Source organism: Triplophysa dalaica, chromosome 14, assembly GCF_015846415.1.
Source record: "Triplophysa dalaica isolate WHDGS20190420 chromosome 14, ASM1584641v1, whole genome shotgun sequence".
NCBI lineage: Eukaryota > Metazoa > Chordata > Actinopteri > Cypriniformes > Nemacheilidae > Triplophysa > Triplophysa dalaica.
The window spans coordinates 12,894,327-12,914,588 of record NC_079555.1 but is presented as its reverse complement, the minus strand read 5'-3'; the positions used below and the strand labels follow the sequence as shown (position 1 = coordinate 12,914,588).

Below are 20,262 nucleotides of genomic sequence, written 5' to 3'. Positions count from 1 at the left end.
ACAGAATTAGAATGCAGTGAGCAGTGTATCGTCTCATAAACATACATCCATGGACGCACACACAGATTGAAGGCACGCCTTGGACTGCTGGCCGTGCGTGCTAGATGATTCCATTGAGATAACATTCCTTTTGTTAACACTGAGTGGTGTCCCTCTGACAACATTTTAACGCTGGTTTGTCTTCCATATGTTGTGAAAAGCAAATCTTGTTGTATGTCAGCCGGATGCTTCTTGATAAAGTTGAATAGAACCAAAGGACAAAGTAATTGACCCCTTTTTATATAGCCTACCACATATAAGAGGCGTTTCTTTAAATACTCTATATGCTTTGATATCTTTAAGAAGTCTAGAATAAAAGGACAAATGAATCTGCAGTACACTGAGAGAAAACAATAGGAAGTGGAACTAAGCGAGGCTGAGTGCACTACCCTCTAACAACGTTTTGTCGACTAATGCTCTCAAACTTAATCTCCAGCTACTTTAAGTCACAACCCCTAATTCCATCTCTATTGACTTCTCCATTATCACCATATGAACAGAACATCAGGAAACACAAAGCTTTTGTGAGATTAACTACCGTCTAATGTATCACATTTGTCAATCTTATAGTTACATCAAAGTCTATACTATGCTAAATGAATAAATGTAAATGTAATGAGGGATCTACATCCCAATAGCATTTGTACGTTTCTACAGGACAATTTTTAAACACGCTGACATTTTACAATAGCATCTTTGATGCTACGCACAACACAAAGCACACATTAAATCAATACATTCGACTGTATTTGCAAACTCAAAGGAAAATGTGGAATCTTATTGAGAGTTTGAAAGTCATTTTCATCTTTACAGCTGCTTTATCTTAGCTTGACAGCCATTTAACCCCAACGCCAGCTCATTCTCCTCGAACAGGATGTGTGGAGCATTGAAAAGTGCCGTTCTTCTGGCCCCGAACACACACTTTCAGTGATAATGGCCTCAACCCCTGGCCGGTTTCTCTATCCACAGCTTTGCATGTATTATTAATGCCTGTGAAATGTCAGCCATGAAAGGCGGTTATTGTGGGACGAGTGAAAGGGTCTGTGTTGATTTTCTCTCTCTTGTGTCTGAGCTCATCCGGCTGTTCGAACGCTCAGCGGCTCCCCACAATCATGTAGCTGTAAGGTGCGGACCGCTAAAAAAAAACCTCCAAAAGTGCTTGGCCAGATTCAGTCTGGCCTAGTGTCCAAAGAACTGCGACGGAATAAAACGGCTCTTTTTTTTTGGTTCTGTCAAGATTACACAAAGTGCAAAACATGACCAGATACTGTTTAGGCATTTTTCGTTCTTTCTTTTGGTGACCAAAAATGAGACCCCTATTGAGCTTCAATTTGCTTATTATTACAATTGATCTAAATGAAAATATAGACTTTTAGTTTTTAGGAAAACCCATAGACAAAACATATTCATTTAAAAAAACGCTCAAAGAACACTCATAAATTAGACAAATTCTTACTGAAACAATTATGACAATGTTATTGCAGTTTAAGACATTTATATAGAACCACACATTATATTCAGAGATACTTGTCATACAATAGATATTGCATATTGAAACAAGCCTCCAATGATTATGTCAACAGCTATGTTAATAGGAGAATTGGAGATACTACCCTTAGAAAAAATTAATCATTGTTTTATAACAAATGTTTTGTCTGAATGTATTATAATTTGAATAAACTATAGCTTTACTACAAATATCATGGTTAAAGTCATCAAAGTGAGACAATGGTAAATTTGTGGTTACTATGACTTTCCTACAGTATTATACTTAAACTGGTGTTAATGTAGTGATTCGTTTTTTTTAGGTCTAACACTTGAAGAAATAGAAATAGATAAATGTCGATAAAGGCATTTCCCTTTATTGGTTTGACTGTCTGTTCAGTGTTCACGCTCAGTGTTTATTTTGTTTTTAATGCTGCCCTCTTGTGGTTAACTGGTGACTTTACATTTCTTAGATTTTTGTTTATGTAAAGTCATCATTTTTGCCTAATAACTTTTAATCACATCCAAAGGGCGGATTAAACGATTTAAAGTGCGAGCATGCAAAATAACTTTTCTTTAACACAATCACCTGCGTTCAATTACGTTTATTGAATAACACGTTTCTCTTATAAACAATGCTTAATTTTACCGCCAGGTGGCTCTATATCATTCGCCATCATTGCTGTTTAAAGACACTTTGTTATATTAAGAATACGATGTCATATTAACAGTATGTCCTTTTAAATTCATAATATATAACCGTAACCCCTTAGTATGTATGTTACTTTATTGTCAGTACTTTAATCGCATGTTAGCCACTATTTCCTGTTAAGGTAAATTATCTTCTGATGACCTAACACTGCCTCACGCCCCATGTAATGATGCTACTATTGTTAAGTAGAGAAAATCTTAAAGCACTTGCGGGAAAATCCCAGATATCTTCCCACCAGGGCCAAGAGAATGATTAAAAATCAGGCAGAAAATCTATACTGACTGCACAGTTGCAATACACGTAATTAATTAGTCAGCCTTAGTCAACAGTTTCATTTGCATTCAGGCCAAATGGAGGGCAATGCCACTGTTTTTTCTGCTTGACCCTCGTTGGTCTGGATGACTGTGGCCCATATGATTCATTCGTCTGTGTAACATCAAAGCCACTGATGCATCAAAACTGTCAGTGATCCATGACAGTCTGTCCAAAACAATGGTGACTGAACTGATCTACCAGTCAATGAATAAGCAACACACACATGACGTTATGTAAATATTTTGCCTGTTGTCTATCCTGTTGTTCTGAGCCTGTACAGACAAACTTTGAATCCAGTTTAAAGGAGTTTTCAACAACAGCTTGAGTAAAATTGTGTGAAAATTAAGTTGAGACTTAAAGGTCTGGAGAGAGGAGGCTGGGCAGCTTATTCCATTGCTTAGGGCCTATAATGCAGAAAGCTCTGCCACCCACCGTAGAGAGTTTATACTTGGGCACAACAAGCGAGTTATCATTGCTAGATCTGAGAGTCCGTGCAGGAACATATGGTTGCAACTCGATTAGATATTGAGGTGCGAGGATATTATGGGCCTTATAAACTAAAACTAAGAGTTTGAACTGAACACGTTTGGGCACAGGAAGCCATTGAAGTTTGAGAAGGATGGGCAGATTTTTTATTTAATGGAAGAACTCAAGCAGAAGAGTTTTGCACCATTCGGAGACGATAAATAACTTTGGCAGGTAAGCCGCTATGTAAGGAGTTACACTTGTCCAATCTCGAGATTAAAAAGCATGGATAATAGTTTCAGCAGCTGCAAAATTAACTGAGGGACGTGAACGAACAAAAAAGCATGATTCAACTATCTGACCAATGTGTGAATCAAAGCATAACGCAGAGTCAAACAACACTTCCAAATTGCACAGTTGTTAAGGGCCTAATCTGGACACCATCGATATCTACGAAGTAGTCATGGTGGGAGGAGCTCTGTGATTTAGGGCCAACCAGCAGGATCTCGGTTTTGTCTTCATTTAGTTGTAGAATTATTATTTGTTTTAAATAAATACACATAATTAAATTGAGCAAATAATAATAATCATTATTATTGTTGTTGTTGTTTTAAATAAATAAACATAAGTTAATTTAGCAAATCACATTGCCTTTAATGTTTAATGTATGTTAATTGACATGTACAATGGACGTGATTAAGCATGCGCTTTTTAAGTGTGATGACCCCTCAAGCCTACACTGGCCTCCGTTGGGTCAATACACAACTATTGCTCACTTTGGCAATCAATGACAACAAAAGACACTTGTGTGCATGGCTGTGGTTCAAAGGCAAAGTCATTGACAGCTTAAGTTGATTAGTTTTACCTGTTGGTAATAAAGGATGTCCTTATACACACCATAATCGCATTTCCCTCAGTGTCTGCGGTCTGGAATCCCAGACTTCCTTGATAAAAACACCCCATCGCTGTATAAAGGTGAGCACTATGAATACTGTATATTATTGATTTCGGCTTCTGTTGGAATCTATAACAGGTTTTCAGGAAAGAGGTGTGAATATACTGTAGATATTTATGGTACAGACTGCTGCCGTGCTTAACCCCAGGGCACCTTAGTGTAGGATGATAATTATTACACTCGACCGAGAGGTCCAATCAGATTGATTTTAGAAGCCTCTCTCTGGTCGAATGCGTAACTGATGATAGAGTAAGGACAGAAATGTCATCCATTCTGAAATGAAGAAACTTAATAGGACTTTTTGAAAGTGATCATATCATGTTTGAGGAGAAAGATACATCCAGTGGAATCTGAACGAATATTCTGATAAACTGTGATAGTATATATGTGCTAGCACACATAAAAGGAAATATAAAAGAAAGTTTCCATCCTTCTATCAGTAAATAGACCTAATGATGATTACAGTAAGATAAGATAACTCCCAGCAATGAATCTAACAGGTAATGCTGAACCATCCCAGTATGATAAGGATGCGTGTGCCTTCTTGGAATTTTTAACCTTTTACCTTGTTTTATAACCTCTGTTCCTGACATACAGGAAATAGGAATGAGTCATGTCGGTGCGACATGTTTTACGATATTTATAGTTTGTCTTAATCACTTCTGACCTGACATATTCCTATGCATAGGCCTCATACAGGTTTTGTGTTTTTAAGAAACATTTGACGTCACATAAAAGGGGAATATCCAGCTTTACCAAATACATTATGCTGACAGAGCATTCAATAGCGCATACACAGTCGATACAAAGCCGAATGAAATGTTAAAATGCTCTGGTATTGCACATAATGTTTCTTTGGAAACTTTATCTTTAAGCAATTTCGATGATCGAAGAAATTACATTTCCTTAAAAACATCAAAGTATAAAAAAAATCTATGCATCTCCTAACTTGTGATTTTTAACAACAATCTAATTATCATTTAGTTAACATACTTAGGTTATCTTTAATCGGAAACCATAAAATCTTGTAAATTATACTAATTTAGCTTTAGTCTTTAGGTTGTCCGAGAGTTTGGCAGGTGGGTCTGTAAAGGTTAACAAAATAAACACTGTCCTAAACCAACACAGAAATGTTTAGTTCTTCATGGCTTTCACAATAGTTAAAACACAACTAAATCACCCCGACGAGTTTTTTTACTTTACAGAATTATATAACACGCGTTTTGGATTACCCTTAAATGGTTTCTGACTCTGACCAGAATCAGTCCTGACTCATGCAGTTGCAACACGCATATTTTCACCTAGGCGTGGTACCCACTATAAAAAAAACTTCCAGCGTGTGTATTAAGATGACTGCGCCTTTAAGAAACTCTGTGTCGGTGACGTAAAGACGTGACGCGCTTTAGGCTCTGTGGGCAGGAAAACTGCGCGCGTGTGCGATAGAGACAAGAGAGAGGCGCATGAATTGATCGCTCCCGAAGCACAGACACGGCGCAAGGTACAACACGATGCGTTTCTAATGCTGGGGCACGGCCAGAATCAAGCCCATTCTCACCCCAGAACACACATCGTGCTGCAGCGACCTCGCCCTGAGCCAGAGATCGGGCTGGGTTCGGGCGGCGAGCGGAAGGACGGCGGACTGAAACAGCAGGGCGGCTCAAAGCGGGTGCACGCGCCTTTTAGAGAAAGAGAGAGAGAGAGGGAGTGACTGCTTGCCTGTGCATTAGCAGCCATGAGAGAATACAAAGTGGTCGTGTTGGGATCCGGCGGCGTGGGAAAATCGGCGTTGACTGTGCAGTTCGTCACCGGGTCCTTCATCGAGAAGTACGATCCGACGATCGAAGATTTCTACCGCAAGGAGATCGAGGTGGACTCGTCGCCCTCGGTGCTGGAGATCCTGGACACGGCTGGGACCGAGCAGTTCGCCTCCATGCGCGATCTGTACATCAAAAACGGCCAGGGCTTTATACTCGTTTACAGTCTGGTCAACCAACAGAGCTTCCAGGACATCAAACCCATGCGGGATCAAATCATCCGCGTGAAACGGTACGAGCGAGTGCCCATGATCTTAGTGGGGAATAAGGTGGATCTGGAAGGAGAGAGGGAAGTCTCTTCCGGGGAAGGCAAAGCTCTGGCTGACGAGTGGAACTGCCCGTTTATGGAAACTTCTGCCAAAAATAAAGGCTCGGTGGACGAACTGTTTGCAGAAATTGTCCGACAAATGAACTATGCCTCGGCGCCAAATGGAGACGATCAGTGCTGCTCGTCTTGTGTCATTCTTTAAACAGAAAAGCATTACTTGTCCCCTTTCCTGTTTGCAATGGTGAGTGAGCCGCACGTCAATAAGACTCCGTAAGATTAAACGAGAACTAACAAGTTTGCTCGAGGACAAAGACACAACAAACATCGCTTATTTTCTGGTGTTAACTGTCATCAGTATTCCTATAAAGTGTCCCACCATGTCTTGCACACGACAAAAGAATATTGAAACCAGTGTTTACACGACAGAATACTTGAATGTTCTGGGATCTAGACAAACTGACGCGTTGAAGGCACTTGTGTTTTTCCTGAGTTTTTGTTTCTTCTTCAGGTGCCGGCCAGTGTGGTGTCGTCTTTTGCGACACGAACTAGCGGTAGTTATTCGTTCGTTTTTGTTGTTTTATATTTTTAGGAGTTCTGTACTGTTGAGCTACGTGTCTCCCCCTGGCCTTGGCTTTTTTTGGAGTAGGAGTTCCTCAAGGGGAGGAGGAGACCCCCTGGAATAGTGGATCACTCTTCAGGAATTCCGCTAGGGTTGGAGTATTGCACAGCATTGATGTCAACACAAGTGGCCGATCGACGCCCGTTTCGGATTGCACTCATAACTGGAACTTAAACCCCAAGACGCGGAAAACTGAGACACGGGAGGAAAACTTGCTGTACGTGAGTTTGATTAAAGGACCCTCGTCGTGAATCAATGCATCGCGTCATTTTGCTGTTATTGTGCCGGCGGATGACGTCACAACTGAAAAAAAACACTTTCACGTGCCACTTTTCCCCCTTCTCCTCCTCCTCCAGCGTGCGCTAGGACTTTACTGTTGTGACGTGAGGACGTCGGAGCTTACGTCATCGCGTCGAGTGCCTTCCTAAAAGCTGTTCAAGAGTTTAGTGCCAAGCTGCAATGGTCTGCAAGCAGTCTCTGTTCATGGCAATCCACAAAGTACTTAACTGTTACACTTGCTGATTGTTTTGGGGGTTCACAATGTTTAAAAGGCCTATTGTCAATGGAATGGCAGTTATCACTATTTTGAGTTTTTTTGGGCCTTTCAGTAAAACAATTTTTGGCTCTTTTCTTGGAACTGGTCTAGGTTTGGCCAAATATAGTGTGAAACGCAGGTACTGACGCCCCCAGACTCAAAGCCACAAACCACTGTCTCTCTAGACCAGTTAAATCAGATTTTTGTTATTTTGTTTTTAACAATGTGATGTACCATTGAAATTCTAATCCGATTGTACGTTTAATTTCAGACTAGCATTTTAACAGCTGTCTGATTGTTTTAAAGAGACTTTTAATACAAATTGCATTTTTAAAAAATCATGAACCGTGTTTCCCCTTCTTTCTGCTTGCACATTTTCAAGAGTAGGTATGTTTAAGTAATCCATCAATTTAACGTGAAAAGGTTTACGCAATCTACTATATGTTGCAATGAATACACATATACGACGTGTGCTGTTTCTCAGATGTAAGCGAGTATCTTTGTGCCGCTGCCAGTTATGCTGCTTTGATTGACAGGTCCAGTCTCTCAGGACTGACCCTGTCTAACACACTTTGATGAAACCGTAAACAAATAAGGTGCTCTTGTGTAGCATTCGGATGAAACTTGATAATGAACTCTCCGAGGGTGGAGTTACAGTAATGGGGTCATGTAGCAGAAGCTGTCATGTGACCGAAGCATGCTTTGAGTTGAAGGAGGAGGGTAACATTCCACAGCTGCATTCTAGACTGGCCCGTGTGTTTGCATGGTGATAACTTAATGATACACACAGGAGTGGAAATGCTTCAGGAGTGATTTTTACTTCGACTTCGTGCAAAACGTGGGTTAAAACAGATGTTTGGGAAAGGTTTAGAAATAGCAGATGGTTTTTTTGGCCATGTTCAAAACCAGGCGTGCCCGCTGCACATAATTATATACGTGTAAAGTATTTATATGCTTCATTCCTCCTGAGTTGGTTATTATATGGTCTTTAAGGTGATGTTGCATTTACTTTTAAACTTCAGGAATTTGGTGTGCTTTCTGTATTGGAGAGGTTAGTAGGTGTCTCGCTGGGTGAGCTGTCTCTCGGTTTTAACTTAAGGCTATAAGCAGCATCAAATTGGTTAATAACTTAGATTTTCAACAACCTTTTTATAGGGGAAGCGGTGAATAACTCGATGTTACTTTTTACTCAATTTTCTACTGCGAAGAGTGAAAGTTTCACTTCCTCTACAATTTGCCAACATATGTTTTTTTTTCATATCTTCTCTATGTCTAACAGGAAGGTGTCTTCAGCTGATCTGTGGTCAGTAAGTGGAGGTGACTGAGCAGTCACAGGTCTTCTGGTGTCAGTGTCATGTGACCGTGTTGCCACGGAGACAGTACCCCGTGGCTTTGCTATGTGAAGATTGTATGTTTTAAGGGGATTAAGAGCCACCATATGACCCTGATTAGGCCGTGAAGACTGCAGTACTATCTATTGATTTTTCACTGTGCCTTGCGACGCATTGTTGTTGCTGAATGACAACGATTGTTAAGTCCATAAAAGTAGCTCTGGAGCTCAAATCGTCAAGTTGCGCATTTTACCATCTGATGATGTTTCGAAGATGGAAACTGGTTTTGACATTAGGGTTATTGATTACTGTTATACTCTATGCACATCTGTATGTTGTATATTGACGTATGCATTTCATATTCAAGATAAGCAATCCAGCGCTTGGTTTGCTGTATTAGATAAAGTCCTGGAGTGATTGTGCTTTTCAGCTTTTATAATACAGTGCCAACCCTGTCGCAAGAGATTGCTGCAAGTGTGTTAAAGGAAGTATTGCACCACAGCTTGAGTGCATGTGGGTGGTGTGTTTGTTTGTGTGCCTGTTCGAATGTGCCTGTGTTAGTTTGTCTGTTTTTAGGCTTCCTTCCATCGCAGTCTACATCCTAAAGGTGTTTTGAATTGTTAAATGTGTATATGTGCAGTAGCACGTGCATTTTCACAGTAACTGACTGTGTAATGTTATGCGGTTGACATTTTAAATACACATTTATGGGTACAGACATTTTATTGATGAATGTGATGTCGTATCTTTAAATCAAATATATTGTGAAAAGCATTTTTAAAATTTTCAGCAATTTTGAGGACACAGCATCTATAGCTTAACAATGTATATATACGCTACATGGATGAGTTATGGCTGCTTTGTGCCTGTTCAGAAATTTGTGAATGATGCATAAAAGCAGCACTATACCTGCTTTACTTTCTATTTAAGTCTTGTATTAGGATACCAACATAACTGTTGTCATAAACCATGTGATCCACAGCTTAAATGAGACTGTTTTCTGTATGTTGAAGCATGATACAGTCTCATTCGGTAAGTGATACGGTTTGACTTACATCCAGACATGAAAACAACCCCATTCCACCCCTTGTTTAAATAATTCATCCCGAGGTGTGGTTCTTTCAGAGCATCAGAGAGGGAAGATGATTGGAGGGGTGTGTGCGTGCCAGAAGGGCTGGACAGAGAGTGATGGAGGCAGCCATGCCTACAGTCACAGCCGTGGCCAGTTCTGGGAATACCCTCAGATTCCGGTGATTTTTCTCATTCCTGCTGCTGTGCAGTCTGGGCTTGTCTTGACGCAGAGTCCCTGATGGCGTAGGGCTTGTATATGGAAGATGGAAACGGGGCCTGTCTAAACAGAGCCAAGACATGCCACCCTAACACAAAATGGTTACCTTATTACTTGTTTCAATGTGTAGTACACAGAGTTGCTTTGTTTATAATGTTATACAGAGACATGTTTACAATTCAAGTCAGTTCGGGAAAGCTTTCCCGCTCTAATATTTATTTCTGTATCAGATGTAGCTTATTAAATGTCTACAGCTACAGGGTTTTGTAATGATTACTTAACTTATTTCATGAGTTGCACAGTCTGTTTTCTAAACGGCTTCATTTGGGCTGATACGGATAGAAATTCAAATGAAAGTTTCAGGTGCTCTCTGCATGTGATAGTTTTGCTTTTACTTTGCTTTGGGTTTCAATGGAAGGTGTGGCTCCTTACAAATGTCATATTGGTGAATAATCTGCCTTTTCTTTACAGAGACAATTTCCTGTGAGGAGCTGGTTTTGATATTGTGGTGCGTTTTGTGTACAGTCGGGTCCAAATATCTGACACGTCAGTGAGATTTAAACGTTGAAACACAACATGTTTAAAATATGTTTCATTCAAGTAATGCTTAAAACTGCACTCATTTACATAAATGTACATTTTGTAGATGTTCGGTCAATGATCTAGTCAAATCAAATGTTATCATTTTCTTGCTTGTGAATTGCTCTTTAAAATATTCTCAATTAGATCAAGTCAGACATACAAAAAAAAACAAGATTTTCTGTTGTTCCTTTTAATCTTTTTTATTTTCATTAACGTTTGGCTGTTTTATGTAACAACAAGTTTAATTTAATAAGTGAAAATGCTTCAAAATTTTGTTCTCCAACTTACATTTAGTGATCTTTGATTTTTGGTTTTACTGATGAAACTCACGAGTTAGGTTGCTTCATTTGATGGTATTTTGATGATGTTATTGAATGTCTCATCTGTTTACAGCCATTATCACTGCACTAAATACACTTTCATAAGTGCTCCATTTTCACACATTAAGTTTGTACTTAATATGCTAAATATATAGTCTTCAGTACTTAATAATAATTGATCAAACTTGGATCTTACATTTATCTTAGTAAAGTATTAAACACTAATATAGTTTTTTGTATATAAAGTACAAAATTGGTGCATTTAAGTATGTTTTAGCTAAGCATATTTATCTGGCATCAAAGCCCATGCAAAAACAAGAATTTCAGGTATGATATCATCAGAACACATAGTATGTCAACTCTCAGTCACAGGAAGTGTGCTTTGCTGCCCAAAACTCTTGACCTAAGGCCGTAGGTCATGTGACCAGTTTCCTCCTGACACCCAGTAAGCAAAGAGCTGAAACTACAGTCAGACGTGCTTTCTACAGACATGCTGTGACATGCCCTGAATCATGTGTTTCTTCGCACAACCCGTGTGTTCTTTATTCCAATGTTTTTCTGTGACATCACAGTCAGATGTCAGTTTTACCAGTCAGATGTTGTTCCTTGATCACCCTAAATGCAAAGACTACTTTTTGATGGAAAGAAGAACATGTTTCATGTTTGATGGATGTAGTATCCGACATTGTTGCCCTGAACAGTTCTTTTGTTTGTTGTTTTGTGTGTGTCTGTGTGTGTTTGTTTGTCATGCATTATCTACATAGCAGGATTATAAAGGGTGTTGTCTATAGTTTTGTGTCAGAAATTCTTAGATACAGGTCTGCTGCCAAGCGAGTTTCGGCAAGCAAGGAAGTATTTTATTATGCAATACTTTGTCACAGTCATGAATGTAGGTGAAAGATTCTGGAGAAGTTAAAGGAGAGACGTGTGCCTCCTCTGTCTCTAACTCTTTAGGACTATATCGCTCCTTCGCAAAAATTGACATGTTTACACAAGCAGCCTTTTGAAAGTTCACATTCAGATTCTCTCAGAGAAAGATTCTCTGATACTAGCGTTTGTCTTCTCTGTGTATTCCTCCTTGTGTAAATGTTATCCGCCTCTGAAAGGGAGGATTTTAGCAAGATGTTTATGTTCACACTGGCAGTCGGTCATTTCTTCAGAGTGGTGAGGTAAACGCAGGCTTGTATCCTGTAGACAGAGAGATTTGTATAGTGTAATGGGGTCATTATCTGCTTCCTCTTTCCTCTCTCTTTTCTTCTGCATCACTTCCAGCAGAAGTTTGGCTTCTCACTTTGCACGTTTTACTCTGTCTTTTGGATGAAAGACTTCTACAGTGACATATTTTTAAACATTGTGCTGTTTGATCATATATAATTATCACATTATCCCCTACCATATGCTTTTTAATGATTCAATTGCTTAAAATTTGAGTTGCAAAATATGTCAAGGAAAAGTCGTAACCTTTAGGGTGTCTGAGACTTTTGGGTTCTAGTTTTATGGAAAATGATCTGTTGAGACTGACTTATAAGTTTGTATTTGGGATCGTACAGTGTGAAAAAATCAGTAATACGCTACCACCTGAGGCGTAAAATATATTTCTTGAGTAAATTTACATGTTTTTAACATTACTCTACAACCATCTTGTAAAATTGCAGTTTATTTCCGTAATTTCACTATTTTTACTGCATTAATAAAACATGTTAAAATTCTGTAAAATAAAACTGTAAAATTAATATTTACACTGTAGAAACTACAAATATTAAGAATTATTTGTATTTGTCAGTAAACTGCTAGAACACAAAACACTGTTTGCAAATGAATAGACGCCCTTTTAAATTCAATTGATGAAGAATCTGATGAAACATCATTTTATTTGTTAAAACCGGTAATATTGGGTAATTTCCATGATCCATGTCCCATATCACTGAAATCTCTCTTATATGTGTGGACATATTTTACAGTTTCATTGAGGAACTTTCAGTCAACTCATACAAATAAGACTGAGCCTCCCTTTTGAGGAAGAAGTGATCTCTTTTATCAGTACTGATCTGTGTGTTTGTGTTTCTAAAGCTCAAGTAACCACACCGAGTGGTTAGCCTCTTTTTGACCGTATAAGCCACTGCAGAAATAGCTGACAAAACAGGAGATTGCAACCACGTTGCCACTCAAAGGTGTGAACTCTGATTGCATCTGCTAACTTGGTTCTCTGTAACGGTTATTGTGTCGATATATCATAGATACAGCTAATGTCTGCTGTTAGATATCCGCCTGACCTTTTCCCAAAAAATGAATGCTGCAGAATGTGTATGTTTCCAACGCTCTATAAAGATTTATTTACATTTATGCTTTTATCCAAAGCGATTTACATTGCATAATACATTTTGTTTCTGACTAAGAAACCCATGACCTTGGCATTGTTAGTGCCATGCTCTAACCACTGAGCCACAGGAAAACTTCTAGTTGCAACATCTTTGAAAAGAGTTAAAGGGTATTTCACCCAAAAATGGAAATCTGTCATTCATTATTCATGTCATTAATTCAAAACTTTTATATGATTCTATCTTCAGTGAATCACAAAAGATGATATTTTGAGAAATGAATGAGTGGTTTTGTGTCCATAGTGGAAATCAAGTGTGGCCAATGTTTTTGGTTACCCAACGTTCTTCAAAATATCTTCTTCTGTGTTCTGCAGAATAAAGTAAGTCACAAAGGCTAGGAATGACATGATGGTGAGTAAATGATGATTTTTTTTTATTTTGTTTAAACTATCCCTTTAAGCTTTTAAGCGTGCTATAGCATTTTAAAGACATGATAATATTTGTTTACGATGCCAGTTTGGAGATCAGATGATCAGACCATTTCCTGTTGTTCCAGAATGGAGGAAGTGCATTTCTTACGATTATGCTGAGAAATAAAGCTAACCTCAGACCTAATCTATCCTCTGCATACAGAGCTTTCACATCTCTTCTTGCAGCTTTAACCGGAACGGTTTGTCAACAGCAACTGCACATTTGCCTCCTTCTATTGCTTTTGCTAGTTTTTTTCAATGTGTTATATGGTTTATCTATCAAAGCGTGATCTGTGATTTGCATTTCACAATACCAGCACTGTGTGTGTGTGTGTGTCACACAAACTGTTGCCTGTGATCCCAGTGCTGGGCAGGAAGGAAGGGTGGTTCCATTTGAGACTTCCTGTCTTGTTCTGTGACTAACTGTAAAGCTGTTTCTCCAGCATTTTTCTCCATTTCATTCTCTTCTTTCAGATCCCTCATTCGGTCACTGAGTACCCAAAGATTATGTATCTTAAGGTAGGCTGAAGTGCTGAATATACGTATGTTTCAAGGGTCAAAGGGCAGTTGGAACTCAGAATGGGGGTTGCAAGTGATAGCATTGCTATCTTGTTCCATGGTATCACGTGCGCATGCTGAACCCATAGTGTAATGATGTTTAGAGAGGCATCCAAAGAAAACAACACTCGCAGCATACATGTGGAAACTTTCTCAATGTCTTACAGAGGTGGAGGCTGGGTGAAATGACTAAAAGCAAAACTATTTATGAAATTCAATAGATATCTTTGGTTAGAAATGAAAAAAAATATGTTGGTGAACAGGTATAAAAAATAGTTGTCCTCTTAACATAAGCATAAAAGTTTGCAAAATAGAAAACGTTCAATCTTATGAAAAAAGGTATATAGTTAGTTATAAAAAAATTTGCGACAATATCTGTCAACCCAACTAATATATATTTTTTTTTAAATGAAATATAAAATAATATAATATAAAATGCAAAAGAAAATATAAAAGAAAATACAACAAAGAAAAGAAACCTGCAGTACTTGTTTTATTAGCTTTTACGATAAACCAAAATTAGCTGAAATTAGCAAAATTAGATATTTCATTTTATGTCACCAGCAAAATCATGAGAAATATTGTCGTTGTTGAAATAAAACATTGTATCTCCAAAATTGCCACCTAACAGGAAATTTTAAGAAGTTTCATTTTCTCAAGAATTAAACACTGCGTTGTCAAAGGTGAAAAGCTTTTTAACATTTTTGCGAAACCAAAAGACAAACATGAAAGGTGACATAAGCTTTGATGAAAAAAGATATGAGGTTTCTGACCGACAGTCATGATTTAATGTATTAATGTATATAGTGCCAAGTGCACTAAACATCTACAAATGCTCACTGCTGACTCCGTTGGATTGTATTTGTTTATTGGTCTTGTTAAAAGAAAAGTATTCTTGCCTTTTCTGCAAGAGCGTTTTAAGTGTTGACAGGAGTAACCTAACTTTATAGATCATTTTTAATGTTTCCACATTGCTGACTGACTGAATCTTTGTGCTGTACATTATCTGTATGAGCAGAATAATTAAATCTGTGGAAAGGAGGATAAGAAAGGTTGTAATATCTCGCTTAGCTATATGGTAATTTAAGGCTGTAATAACTACACAGCTCTGGTAATTTCATTTTGCTTATGACTGCAAAGCCTGTATTTTATTTACCTGTAAAACATGGTTCGTCTCAAAGCAGGAAGTGCTCCCAAACAGACTTGTTCCCATGCAAGAACAAGGAGCCATGTCACTTCCCCTCCCCCGTGTGTATGCTTTACCCTCAGGCTCTTGTTTAAATACAGTACTTTGTTAAGTCTCTTGCTTTAGGGCATCACAAAACTTCTCATGTTCAGTCGGCCAAGTCGCAGCCCTAATAGGGGGGAAAGGGTTTTAAAATGGCGTGGGTCTGTTTGGGTCCATTTAACCTTGGCTTGAAATGTAATCAAACTATTTGACCAAACTAAAATGTGACCTGGACAACAATGGGTTTTATGGGTCAATTTTTCAAAATTAAATAAGAGTTCTATTGATGTATGAGCTGTTAAAATAGGACAATATCTGGCTGAGATACAAGCGTTTTTAAACTCGGGAATCTGAGAGTGCCAAAAATCTAAATATTGAGAAAATGGCCTTTGAAGTTGTGAATCAGGGGCACTCTGGCAGACCATCCACTCACAAAAATAAAGTTTTTATATACTGTATTTAAGGTTGGAAATGTTCAAAATATCATCATGGAAATGATCTTTACTTAATATCCTAATGATTTTTGGGATAAAAAATCGATAATTTTGTTTTGTCTTTTCATAAAAATGTTTCCGTGCTCCTTAAGACTGGTTTTGTGATCCAGGGTCACAATTATTTAATTTTGATTTGATAAGCGAGGTTATATTAGACCACTTTGTGATGTAAGTGGGGCTTTCATTTCCAAGTAACGAAGTGTTACTGAATGAGTTGCCTGTGCGTAAAGGTGGGTTTTGAGATGTCTGTGAGATTGTGTTTAAAGGGTTTGAAGAACAGATGGGGTTTCGTGTCTTGATCCAGAGTAAGTCAGAAGAAGGAATTTCTGCCTCCTTTTAACAGCTCTGTTTCTCTCCACACATGGTCTCAAGCATAGACGACTCAACTGTGTTCTAACTAAAATGTATGATTTTAGCCGTCCCGTATTATGTAGACTACATATTGCATGTAGATTGGAGTTTATATTCCGAGTTACTTTAGAAATGTTATCTGATTCTTTGCGTGTGTGTGAAGGGTGGGGAGCCTGTCTGGGAGGTTTATCAGTACCCAGCAGGCACCATATGGCTCTGTGAGAGAAGATTCCTAAAGAACAGATTTTCCCAGATCTATGTCTGAAAAGAGCAGAAACATAGCAAATTTGGCTGTGATCAATCTCTGTACTTTGTTTAAATGCTGGGTTGCAACCATAGCAAACTCAAACCCTGCATTAGCTTTACCAATAAGAATGTCCTAAATTTAGTGTGTTGAATTGGGTATCCTTGATGGTCACATCAAGTCCAGATGCATGTGAACTCTACTGACTGAAAATTCCCACATTCATTTGGGAGAGGAAGGAAATTAGTGATTTCATAAATTAAATTATATGGTAAAAAGGACATAGTAATGAATAATGAATAAATACTTAAGTGCAAGCAGGGCTGGGTCTTGGGGGAGAATTGTCCCCCCCATATATTTCGTGGGCGCTTCCAAAATATTCAGTTGAAAAAAAAAAAATTAAAATGGAATACTTTTTATTAAATACTTAATAAAAACATATTTGTACAATCTATTAAATAATGATCTGTCAATTAAATCACGCAAAAGACCTGTAAAAATGTAAGAAGAAATGTACAGATTATGAATGTAATCAAGAAATTATTCTGAATGAATTATATATATCTGCCCAACCAGAATATGTGAGTGCTGGGCCTGAGTGCAAGGACTTGAACCTTGATATGTGTTAGTGTTAGCCATCACATTTTTGTCTAGACTACAACGGTCACTCTTGCAAATGTAATAAACCAGAAACTGAAGCTCACATGAAAACATCTGACCTGTGAATTTGTATCACTTGGAGATTTGTGTCCAATAGAAGACCAGTACAGAACAGTGTGACTGTTTAAAAAAATGTTATGTCTCAATGGTTCCATAGAGAGCCTTTAACATCTGATGAACCTTTCTGTTTCACAAAAAGGTCCTTTGTGGTTCTTCATATTATAAAAAGGCAAGAAATAGATTGTTGCCTAAACAACCTTTGAATGGTTCTTTGTTGAAGCAATTTTTTTATTTTATGGCATCGCTGTGAAGAACCATTTTAAGCACCTTTATTTTATATAGTGTAAACTCTAAAAAGTGTTTTATAGCACTAAAAGTTGTTCTATGCTCGTAATCATATAGCGAAACCAACTTTAGAGCTATATGCAACCATATCTTGGTGCTTCCGTGGTTCTTCAGAGGTTCTTTGGGGTTACCGAGGTGCTATATTTCACCGTTTCCGTATAAAGAACCTGTTAAGTCCCTGTATGGTTCTTCGGTGATTCTATATAGCACCTAACTTAAATGTTAGGAAACATTTCACACAGCTTCGTGTTGTTTCCAGGCGGACCATTATAGAACGCGACACATTCGTCTTCCGGAAATCCTTTGAAATTCAACCAATCAGATGATGACTTTGAATGTGCAAAAGTGTTTCCTGGAAAGTGTGCCTTATGCATCAGACGTTCAGCCAACGGTCCGTGGGCGTGACGTACAAGACTGAGACTAATATTGAGTAACTAGGCCAAAGTTGGCCCAAGAAAAATAAAGGATAAAGCATTGAGAGGCATCAAGTTTTGTGTGTCGCTAAGCAACGAACAATATTTCCTCATAGGTCATCCTGTGAAACCTTTAATCCTGTTCGTAAAAATTCAGCCTTCGGATTGCAGTGCTTGTAGACTTGAAATAAACAACAGCCTGCTCTTTTAAGGTCAGTTTCAGTCTGTTGAAACAGGAGTTGAATGGTTAACATTCACGTATGGACATATCAAAATGAAAAAAGGTTCATTCCTTCAAGGGGCAACGTGTAAGCATCTGTTAATTGGTCAAGAACAGGTGAAAATCTGTTTTTCTTCTACTAGTCTCTGAATGAACAGATTTTTGGCTACATTTGACAAGCTTTAAGCGGACTGACAGCAACCATGTGTAAAAGTTCAACAGTTAAGTAATAGAGAATGAATGCATTAACAAACTGAACTCTGTGACATTTGATGTCTAGACGTTCCTTGTGACCATGGCTCTTCAAAGGAACTTGCCTTGTAAGACTCGTAGCATGTGATGGGTCTCTGCATGTGTATGTGTATTTGCAGACACATATGTATCCTATTAAAGACTAATACGCAGTGCTATCCCATTACTCAAGATAGCCTAACAGCTTTTGCAATATAGTCAGTTCTCTGATCTATATGGATTGTTTTTCTTCTTGCCATTTTGAAACAAAATAATTTTTTATAGTTTTGCTCTGTTCCTCAATATTTCATTGCTAATATAGTATTATATATTAATTTCATGTTCTTGTTATACAGTAGTGCATATATAATATATACAAGTATAATTATTTTTCATAATGCTCCTGCATTGAGGGGGCGACTCAATATGACCTAATGAATTTTTAACACTTTACCAAAGTTCTCAGGTGACATGTAGCCAACGAGCCATTCATAGTGAGTGTATGAATACATATCCAGCACACTGACAACCACTTATCTCCTTTCATCAACATAATGAGGTAGAATTATTTCCGCATATAAGTTTAGTTTGCCCACAAAACCTTTACCCTTCAAAAGTCACACACATTTTAAATCTCATCAGATTTTATTATCGTGAGTCTAATTGCTGTTAATCTGGTTAAATTAGCCAATCAGTGTTTATTACAACCTGTGATTGACAGGTCTCAGAGAGAGAGAGAGAGAGAGAGAGAGAGAGAGATTAAAGTGAGGTCATTGCATTGGCTGCACTCTGACAGAAAAAAACTGGATTCATTCAAGATGAACGAGTGAGGAAGAATATCTGTCTAATGTAAGAACTAAATTCCAGAGGTTCTCTTCTGATAGTTGCTATGGTGATGTATTTCACACACTGTGTAACTGAGGGGATGTAAGACTTGTCACTGTCTCTCACTATTATTGTACATATTACAAAGGAGGTATTAAGTGTACGATACCTTTTTTTTTTTACAAAACTGGCAGTGGCACGTGCGTTTTATAATTTGCAACAGCATGCGATAGCAGTAACTAAAAAGTTCTCACAGGATGTTGCTGCAGTCCCTGTCAGAAATGTGTGAAATCTTAATAACGCACAGCTAAGAGATTATTTTATGCTGTGCATATTAGTTATATTCCCCTGAATCCATATGTGATAATATTATAAGGTGGGGGATTCCAACCAGAAACTAGGTTTCATAAGGAAAAAGGGCAGTCTTTTTATGAAAAATAAGTACATGAAAGTCAGTGTAGAAATAAATCGGATAAATTCCCTATGGAAAGGGAAACGGCGTTGGGTAATAATTGCGAGAACATCCACACTGCAATAGTTGCAGAGGGTGAAGGGTAATATGAGAAAATGTAAATCTGAGATTGTTTTGTAACATAGCATGACTTATTCGGCAGCCATGTCACAGCTCAAATTAAATGTAGTATTCATCATTCACATTATATCCTGCATTCATCCATGTATCTACATTTATAGTTTATATTTATATGAACTATTTATAGTTATATACACTTTATATTTGGAGTGTCTACTAAAACATTATTAATGCAGTGTGCCTTGTCTGCAGTGGTACCAAACGAAATCTTCCATTGCTTGGACCAACAGGTTCTGTTAGTCTGGTCAATTCTGGTTGTCCCTGCAGGTAGATGCCACCTACAAATACAAATATTTTATTATTTTAAAGTAAATGTTTTACCATTAGTCGACAATTTTTGTTGTCATGAAACCATCTTTCTGTTTCTCTAATGTGAGTCTCAATATACAGATGGAGAAATGGCTGGAAAATTTAACTCGGATGTGAAACTGAGTCACCTTGAGCAAAGATGTCTTCATATTCTTTCAAGAGTTCCATGCATCCTCAGGGAAAATGCTTGTGGACAACTTTCTGTTGGTGAGCTTTTTTGGTAAAACCTTCAAATAAACAGGACAGTATTGAAAAATAACATGATTTTGGAATTAC

At 38.0% G+C, this 20,262-nt stretch overlaps 2 protein-coding genes across 2 annotated transcripts in view; one reads left to right on the top strand and one right to left on the bottom strand.

Annotated features, from left to right (window-relative positions):
- LOC130435844 (uncharacterized) overlaps window positions 1-20,262 on the bottom strand; it is a 476,195-nt gene that overhangs the window by 8,763 nt on the left and 447,170 nt on the right. The window lies entirely within an intron of this gene.
- rap2b (RAP2B, member of RAS oncogene family) lies at window positions 5,352-7,548 on the top strand. The gene has a single exon (XM_056766694.1). It carries the CDS (start codon window positions 5,704-5,706, stop codon window positions 6,253-6,255), a length of 552 nt encoding a protein of 183 aa, XP_056622672.1. The 5' UTR covers window positions 5,352-5,703; the 3' UTR covers window positions 6,256-7,548.

Excerpts from the sequence above, each read along its gene's own strand:
- rap2b (XM_056766694.1), top strand. The coding sequence starts at position 5,704 with ATGAGAGAATACAAAGTGGTCGTGTTGGGATCCGGCGGCGTGGGAAAA.